Here is a 10,000-nt window from a genome sequence, read left to right as displayed (position 1 = left end):
AGTCTATACATTTAATGATAATATGTATTCAAACATGGAGAGACAGAATATCAAAAAGAAATTCCAGAAAATAACTTAAAATAATTTATTTTAATTGATTTGCATTTAATTTAGGCAAATAAGTATTTGACCCCTCTAGCTAAAGAAGATAAAGTGCTTCGTAGCAAAGCCCTTGTTGTCTAGCACTGAGGTCAGATGCTTCTTTCAGTTGATTACAATGTTTGTGCATATAGTGGAAAAGATTTTTGCCTATTTTTCTTTGCAGATTATCTAAAATATGAATAGTTTGTGGCTGATGGGAGGTTCAGTTCCCTCCATAGAATTACTATAGGGTTAATATTTGGAGACTGTCTAGGCCACTTCACGAGTTTAATATGCTTCTTCTTGAGCCGATCCTTTGTTGCTTTGACTGTATGTTTTGTATTATTGTCATGTTGGGAGATCCAAACATGGCCCACCTTCAGTATAGTGGTGGAGGGAAGGACGTTTGCACTCAGGATTGCACATTACATGTCTCCCTCCATCCATTTGTTGACAATGTGAAGTTGTCCTGTGCCTTGGCCAGACAAACGGCCTCAAACCATAATGATACAACTTTCATGCATGATGGTGAGGAGGGTGTTCTTGGGATCATAGACAGCAGTTCACTTTCTCAAAACACATTGAATTGTGTTAATGCCAAACAGCTTGATTTTGGTTTCATCTGACTACAGCACCTCAATATCATATCCTAAACTAGTCTGATGTTCGTTGGAAAACCTGAGGTGGGACTACACAGATTCCTTCTGAAGTAGAGGTACCATGTGTGTACTAAAAGATTTTAAACCTCTGTGACATTAAGTGCTACCAGTAGTTTTCTCAGTGATTTTGGTCCAAGTAGCTTTGAGATCATTGCCTATTTCATCCCGTACAGGTCTAGGGTGCTTTCTTTCTGTTCGCATGATTATCAAATCCCTACAAAAGGTCAAATCTTGTATAGAACCCCAGACAGGGTGATGGATAGTCGTTTTGTATTCCTTACATTTTGGAAGAAATGGATCAACAGTTGGGTCATTAATATCCAGTCTCTTTCTTGTAGCTTTGTAGCCCATTTAATCTTTGTTCAGGTCTAAAATCTTGTCCCTGATATCATTTGAACGCTCTTTGGTCATTCCCATGCTGGTGAGGTTGGAATGTGACTCACTCATACTATGGACTGATTCTGCTGATTCAAGTGGTCTTTTATGCATGTTAGTATGTACAGGTGTCTTTAATTCAGATGACAACTTGATCGGAAGTGCCTATCTGGTCTGTAGGCCCGGAACTGTTATCAGTTGGCAGGGGATCAAATACTTCTTTTGCTCGATGAAATAGAAATAAATTAATATATATTCTCTGAAGTTAATTTCTGGATTTTGTTTTTGATATTCTGTCTCTCCATATTAGAATACATATTATCATGACATTTATTGACTGATCATGTCTTTGTTAGTAGGCAAACCAACAAAATCAGCAAGGGATCAAATACTTGGACTCACTGTATACATCGGTGTGTGTGATGAAGTGAGTGAGCAAGTGAGAAAGTAATTAAACGGTGTATGTGAATTAATGGATGGATGAAAGGTGAGTTGAAAAGGTGGATGGATGAATGAATGAATGAATGAATGAATGAATGAATGAATGAATGAATGAATGAATGAATGAATGAAGAAGATAATTAATAAATACATTTAACTTTGTATCAAACCGTTGGAGCACATTTAGCTGCATGTTTGTATGGAATGAGCTATACAAAAAGTCATTATGAATGAATGAATGAATGAGTGAATGAATGAATGAATGAATCAACCAATCAATCAATCAATCAATCAATCAATCAATCAATCAATCAATCAATCAATCAATCAATCAATGAACGCAACCATATCTTACCAGCACGCGGCCCTCCGCCAGTCTCCTTTGGCTGGCCACAGTCACCCCCAGCCACATGCCCTCCACAATTTCATTGGAGTCCGCTACACAGGACACAAGTCAAGGTAAGCCATCAACACTCAGAATGTTGGATTACTATTAAGTTAACTAAGTCATTGCTGTCCAGCAGAAACATTGTAACTCACTTTTCTAATTATTCTTTAATTATTAATTCAAAACCCACACTTTTTTTCAAATCAAACATTGCATCATTAAAAGTGTCTTTAATCATTCATAAAACGTATATACTCATGAAGACTGACAAATAGTAGACCTGCTCTGATTTACATGTTTGCTTTAAATAATTAATAAATAATTAATTACCTACTAAAAGTTGGAGTTACAAGGTGTCTGTCGGACAACAACGAATATACATCAATACTAAGAGACTTGCAAGTAGCATTGACCCCTGTTTCATGCTTTGCAGACGAAACATCACTAGGGCATCTTAGCTATGCATGAAAAAATGCAAGTCATTCTCCCCCATCTCACACCAGCAACATTTTCAAAAACCAGCCCAGCAATCAAGGTGCGACCTTGTGTTGCGATTTTATCCATCCCTGATCTGCAGTCAAAACAGACCGTGGCAGCCAAAACAAGCTGCTTACAGTGTACACACACAATAAAACACACCGCTCACAGAATGCTCATGAAGAGAAAGCCAAACATGGCTTTAGAAAAAAGACCACTGATATAGTCTCGTTTGGTGTTTATTTAGGAAACACAAAAGGCACCGCTTCTCTAGAGTGAATGCCCTTCATGCGACCTTTATTTGCCACTGATAGCATCCTACTGTATATTTGTTCCTGCCTAGTTACCTGCCAAGCAACGGTTGACATGGAGTGACTAGGGCTGTGAGGAGTTTCTTTGCCTGAGGTTATGTGTTATATTGCAGGACTGTGTGCATTGAAGGGCTATTTGACATATCAAGGGGAACACAAACTTTTTCTTCTCTCTTTCTCTCTCTCTCTCTCCCTCTCTCTCTCTCTGTCTCTGTCTTGCATGTGTGGTTGCTGAGTGATGATTCACAAATTACAGTAAAATCAAGAAATGAAACCCGGAGAGAGAGAGAGGGAGAGAGACAGAGACAGGGATGGAAGGATAGAGAGGGATATAGAGAGAAGTCCAATCAACTGAAACAGGGTAAAAACACTCATTGGCATGCAGTCAGGTCTGTGCCTGTTGGCCTGACCTCAAACATGAGGTGAGTGGAGGGAGGGAGGGAGTGAAGCATGCACAATGAGTCATGTGACTGCAGGCATAGCGGCGGGGGATCTTTAATTAGCGCTAATTAGTAGCTCAGCAGCTACTCCACAAGAAAAGACAAAAACGAAGAGACAAAAAAAGACCCCACTCAGCTTTTAAACTATTCCTACTCCTCATGGGTGTGTGTGTGTGTGTGTGTGTGTGTGTGTGTGTGTGTGTGTGTGTGTGTGTGTGTGTGTGTGTGTGTGTGTGTGTGTGTGTGTGTGTGTGTGTGTGTGTGTGTGTGTGTGTGTGTGTGTGTGTGTGTGTGTGCCTGCGTGTGTGTCTGTACCTGTGTGTCTGTGTCTGGGTCTGTGCCTGTGTGTGCGTGCCTGCGTGTGTGTCTGTGCCAGTGTGTGTGTGTGTCTGTCTGTCTGTCTGTCTCTGTCTGTGCCTGTGTGTGTGTGTGTGTGTGTGTGTGTGTGTGTGTGTGTGTGTGTGTGTGTGTGTGTGTGTGTGTGTGTGTGTGTGTGTGTGTGTGTGTGTGTGTGTGTGTGTGTGTGTGTGTGTGTGTGTGTGAACCAAACGCAGCAGACAGACAAACAGTGGGGATTTCCTCCCATTAAATCTGTGTCTGAGAGAAGAAGGCTTGGCTGTGGAAAGTCATAATTATTTAGAAGAAAATCTTCCAAAATGAAGGCCGCTTTTTTCCTCTTTTTTATGTGACAAAAGCTTTCTTGGTGGCCAAGCACATAATTATTCAAAAGACCTTCCAAAGTTAGACTTGATTCCAGACCTCATTGTTTTTTATATATTTATGAAAATTACAATACTTCATGGCATGGATGGAACACCTTGGCGTGGTATTATGGTGTGGTGGAGTGTGCCAAATTCAAAACTAATACTTTTTAGTCAAACTCAAAAAAGTCTCGGTGGTCGTATTAACACAGAGTCTTATATGATCCAACTCCATAATATGTACAGTATACAGTATGAACTGGATATATTTTGGTTAAAACCGACTCAAGATGGTCACTGTTCAAGGTGGCTGCAGAGGTATCAGAAACAGTGCTTTGGCTTTCAGTTCCACATGTTTTCATGTTCTTTTAATACGACAAAGTAAATTCAAGGTCTAAGTGCAACACTATCACATTATATTACATAGCTCTTACACCATTTACTCCAATGTACCAAATGACTGTGTTGTTACTGAAAAACACTCCTTACAAGAACCTACCACAAACTTGATCCAACCGGCACAGTCAGCTGGTCGTATGACACGTATACAGGTCTACTTTCTATAAATTAACTGTGTTTCTTTTCTTCCTTGACTTTTGATTTTTGACGCCTCTGAGAGTAGAATGACGTAATAGACAATGTTCCACTATCTATAACTGTCTACAAATGTCTTGGTTACTATATTAAAAATCATAGGTGTATGCCTGCTATGATGACTACTGATGCCGGCGATATTGACCCCGCTTTGTTGCATTGATGATGCATTGGTGATGTAAACGACTTCTTGGGTATTACATTGAGAATCTTTGGCGTATGCCTAGGGTTGTTGTACAGGGCTGTGTGACTGAGTCACCAAGGCCCCATGTATATGGGAGGCCCACACACAGTCCGATGTATGTAGACATATGGCTGGGGGGGGGGGGGTGTCCATTGGAGCTGATTGTACACAGGGCCAACAATTTGCTACTACGCCCCTGCGTGTGCCTGGTGATACCAAAGATTCTCTATTCTATACCCGCATTTAAACCGTCTCTGGTGATACTTACTGCTGCTGACGAGGTCCATGCGGCTGCAGTCTGTGGGGTTCAGGCTGATGGGGCAGGAGTAGACGGCCCCCGTCTCATTCACCTTCACCACCTGGGGGTGCGCACGCTCCTTAGGGGCCCCCACCAGCAGGCTGGCAAGGAGAGAGAGAGAGAGAGAGAGAGAGAGAGAGAGAGAGAGAGAGAGAGAGAGAGAGAGAGAGAGAGAGAGAATTTAACATTATTTTTTTGATGCCATTCAACATTCATTTTTCATTGCTATTTTGTTCAGTTTTCATTTTTAGCGTTTATTTTTTTATCTCTGTCATCAGTTAAAGAGAAGGATGGATGGAGAGAGATGGACAGGGGAGATTAAATGCTCTATTATTAGATCAGTCATCAGTTGACATCATGACATGCAACAACTGAGTTAATAAAAAGACTCTTTCAGATGAGAAAAAGAGATATCCTGATAAGAAACAGAGTGATAGAGATAAGGGAGAGGGATGAGAGAGAGAGAGAGAGAGAGAGAGAGAGAGAGAGAGAGAGAGAGAGAGAGAGAGAGAGAGAGAGAGAGAGAGAGAGAGAGAGAGAGAGAGAGAGAGAGGGAATGAGCAAAACTAGAAAGTAGGGGGAAAGAAATATGAATGGAGAAATACATAGACAAAAGACAAACAGGAGATGAAAAGAATGTGTGTGAGAGAGAAAAGAGAACATTCTTATTTCCTATATTTCTTATTTGCTGTCATACCATGAAACAGTTTGAATGACTCAGTCACAAGTGCATGTGGGTGTGGGTGCCAACACGCCCGTGCACACTTGCACACACACACACACGCACGCAAGCACGCAAGTATGCACGCAAGCATGCACGCAAGCACGCACGCACACACACACACACACACACACACACACACACACACACACACACACACACACACACACACACACACACACACACGCACGCACGCACGCACACACACACAGTAAGGAAAGCTAAATGAGAGGGCAGTTTCCTGTTGGCATGAATAACGGTAATAGAATACTCAAGTACAGTAGAGCAAACAGAACTCTCTTTCTCTCTCCCCCCCCACTTCTCTCTCCTCGCACACACACACACACACACACACACACACACACACACACACACACACACACACACACACACACACCCACCCACACCCACACACACACACACACACACACACACACACACACACACACACACACACACACACACACACACACACACACACCACAGAAAGAAAGTCAGAAGACAAATGACAAACAAGTCATCATCATCACACATCACTGAGAGAAGAGAGAGAAAACTAGACATGGAAGAAATGGAGAAATGGAAGAGAAGAAAAGAGGAGAAAGAAGAAGAAGAGGAGGAGGAAGAAGAAGAGGAGGAGGAAGAAGAAGAGGAGGAGGTGGAGAAAGAGCAGGAGGAGTGTGATGGACAGCAGGTACAGGTATGAACATGAAAGAGTTCCAGGGGAGTCAAAACTGTCTCTCATTCTTGCAAGTCCTTACAAGCATCGAGGGCAAATATGTTCGCAAAGCACATGAGTCACACACAGACGTGTGCATTTTATGACTTCTGGCAAACCTTCTGAGATGTAGGCTACTCAAATCTGTAAAATAAATACATCAGAATACATTACATTGCACTTCTATCCAGAAACTTCTGTCAGAAGTGACTTCCGGTTATTTATGCACGAATTAGAGTCCCTAGAGCAAGAGGAACTTCAGGAGTGCACCAGTTTTCAGGAACTCCAAGAACAGTTCATTTCAAGAGGACTTGTTTTGTATATCATTTTTTCAACTGACCTAGACACACTGTACTATGTGGTACATGAGGTCCCATGAGGAAGGGGTAGGTGGGTGTTCAGTTCAGTTTGTCCTGGCCCCTTGGGACCCGCTGTGCCCCCTGGGCCTATGCGGTCGGCCTACACCTGGTTGAGTAGCCCAGTGGTTCTCAAACCTTTTTCATCATTCCCCCCTTCAGAGGGTCTGAATGCTTCCACCCCCCCAAGCAACAGCAGTGCTCGCACAGACTGATTTTGCGATCACTGTGCAGAATCAAAGGAAAGGTGACTGATATTAAACAAAGAGTCACTGCAGTCGAATGCAGATGTGTGTTCATTTCCTATGCTATTCAAATTCATGACAATTAATAATATAATGTTGAAGAGGGCTTTAAACTTGTTGACTTATTGGCGAGACAGGAAATAATTTCCTTGGGGGGAAAAACCCAAAATTAGATGTCACACGCCGCCCCCTGAGATGCCTCCATGCCCCCCCAGGGGGGCTTACGCCCCACTTTGAGAAACACTGGAGTAGCCCATTAATCCAGCCCTGGTTGAAGGGAGGAGCAGCAGTATGAGACATCTCGTCACTTTGTAGTCTCCCTGTCCTGGTAGTGCGGATGGAGCAGACCAAACACAGTAGCATCCTGGTCAAGCCATATGGCAGGGGTACGCAACCTGTCTGGGTCTGAGGGCTACCAAGGGCTACCCAGGGGCTACTGAGGAACATCACAGGCTACTTGATTGTTTAAAATGGTCTACCAATGTCTTGAAAATGATCTACCAATGTCTTGACATCCTTTTCAACTGAAAGTGACATAATGATTGAATGATTTTCTTGATTGATAATTTTTACTTAGTAATTAATTTAATTAAAAATTAAAACAAGAAACAAACAGTGACAAAAACCTAGTTGTAGTCACTATTTTTAATATCATTGGCGTGCACATTCTGGGGTTGAGGCAGAACCAATACAATCTTCAGTTGAGGTTGGCTACCATCTGGTTACACCTTTGACATAACTCCATCTATACAACGGACACATCGGTACTTTACTGTATATTATAGTCACTAATAGTACCATATATCATATCTTGTCACTCTGTGGTTCTGTCTGTTCTGGTAGTGCAGATGAACCTTTAACAAAAATAATTGCATCCAATTTCAACTTGCAGTTGTATTGCTGTGTTGTTGTAAGGTGTCAGGTCATGTTGCATAACTTTTGGGATGAATAGTTATAGAAATATATTAACAAACCATGCCCCCATTAGAGTAACCAAGGACTTGTAAAAGGCTGAAGGGGGGGAAATGCTGCATTTTTGGGGTCAAGGGCAGCGCGAGCAATACAACTGCACGTTGAAATCGACAGGAAATTCTCCTCTCAGCCATTAGGAAGAGTTTGGAAGTGAGAGCCCTGGTTGGAGGCACTAGCAGTATCAGACATCTCGTCACTCTGTAGTTTCCCCTGTCCTGGCTGGCAGTGCAGCTGGGACATTGACCCAACAGCACCCTAGTTACGCCTGCCAGCCTCCAGCTCTATGCCAGATTCAGCTGCTCTTTTGGCAAACTGGGGCTGAGGGATGATGTCATGGGGAACACAGCCTGATTCTCGTGGCCCCAAGGGTTACTTTTATTTTGCCCCCCCCCTCTTCCCCTCCTGCCCTCCTGCCGCTCTCCCTCATTACCCCCTGTCTCTCTCATTCTCTTTCTTTCCCTGCACTGACGTTTTTCACTCTGTCCTTCACAGAGGAATTTCTAGCTCTGGAACAAGAGTATCGTTCTTTTTTTTGCCCTTTACTTTCTTCTCTCTTGCCCTCCATCTGCTGTGTGTGCACCACCTCTTCCTTATATCTCTCTGCATCTTTCTTTATCTTCTTTTTTTCACTGTCTTTCCTTCTCTCTTTCCTTTGACCCATTTTCTCCTCCTCTCCCCCTTTCACTTTACTTTCTTCTCTCTGTTGGCACCACCTCTCCCTATCTCTTTCTCCACCTTCTTTATTTATCCTCTTTTTTTACTTGAACTCTCCATCTTCTTTCTTTCCTATCTCTCTGTCCACTTCTTCTCTTTCCTCTCTCTCTCTTTCTCTCTCTCTCTTTAACATGTCTCTACTCTCTGACCCAATTTCTCCTCCCTCCCCTGCTCCAGGTCTCGGCTAGTTAAGTAAGAGGAGCCTGAGCTGCCAGGACAGGAGGAGTTGGAACTTGCCAGCATGTACTTTGTAAATGCCAACCCAAGGGAACCGGCCAGCACACAAATAGAAGTACTGTGCTGTACTACTGTGTAAGTTTGTTGAACGAGCATTCTGAGGTAAATTGTGGTAAGGTTAAGGATCTTTCTGGTTAACTTTAGTAACCCTACGTATAAAAATAGGACACCACATTTTGCCTAAGGCAGTAGTAAGAAGATGTTGACAGGTTTAGGTACACAGTCGTACTTCTCAAGTAAGAAAGAAGGAGTTTGAGAGGGGGGAAAGAGGAAGAAAGAAGGTAGCCTACATGTCTTCTTAATGGGACCATTGCAACAGTATACAAATCAGATGTCCCCTAACGATTGCCAAACAAATGTTTCAGATAGGTCTGGGGCATTGCAGACATCTATGCAAATCTACATGTTGTTTAATCTGTGATACTGTGAAAAGCAAAAAACAATCAGACATATGCAAGCACAAAGACAGAGAAAAGCAAATGAGAAAGGGCGTGTTACATTCATTTTGTCAAAGAGCCAAGTAGTTCATTAAATAAATGCAATGTTTGTGAGAAATGCTCACATCAATCAGACTCTGTACTCTCTAACTCAATCTCTTCACCTGTAATTATACTATCTTATAACATAAAGTAAACTGGCCAAAAAGTGTTTTACAGAAGCACCATGTTGTAGTGGAAGAAAACACACATTTGACATGGTGCAAAAAAAAGAAATATTGGAAATATTATTTCAAAAAGTAAATGTATGGTATATGAAGAATATGATAGTCACCATATTACTTCATTACACAGTGATCCACTGCTTGTAATCACTGTACAATCTGGACATATAATTAATTAATTAGGTGATTGAAGATCCTGGATTAATACAGAATGTCATGCTCCATGAAATTTAAAAAAAATATTTCAATTTTAAAGACCCATACGATGAAAATCACAATACCTGTCATATTTGAGAAACATCTTGTACTAATCCACAACTTGTACACAACTGTAGGCTACAATTTCGACAGCATTGTAATTCTGGGGTGCATTTCTGGAAAGCATATTGTTAGCCAGTTAGCAACTTGCATATTTGCTAATGGGAAA

At 41.9% G+C, this 10,000-nt stretch overlaps 1 protein-coding gene across 1 annotated transcript in view; it reads right to left on the bottom strand.

Moving 5' to 3' along the window:
- Positions 1 to 10,000, bottom strand: part of itga3b (integrin, alpha 3b) — an 83,961-nt gene that overhangs the window by 23,883 nt on the left and 50,078 nt on the right. Inside the window, exons 2-3 of the mRNA XM_063220621.1 lie at positions 4,920 to 5,050; positions 1,912 to 1,994 (exon numbers count right to left, since the gene is read on the bottom strand). Of these exons, the coding sequence (XP_063076691.1) occupies positions 1,912 to 1,994; positions 4,920 to 5,050 (214 nt within the window). The remainder of the gene's footprint in view (positions 1 to 1,911; positions 1,995 to 4,919; positions 5,051 to 10,000) is intronic.

The sequence above is a fragment of the Engraulis encrasicolus genome, chromosome 17, assembly GCF_034702125.1.
Source record: "Engraulis encrasicolus isolate BLACKSEA-1 chromosome 17, IST_EnEncr_1.0, whole genome shotgun sequence".
NCBI lineage: Eukaryota > Metazoa > Chordata > Actinopteri > Clupeiformes > Engraulidae > Engraulis > Engraulis encrasicolus.
The sequence above is the reverse complement of the archived record's forward strand: the minus strand, read 5'-3'. Positions and strand labels throughout refer to the sequence as shown.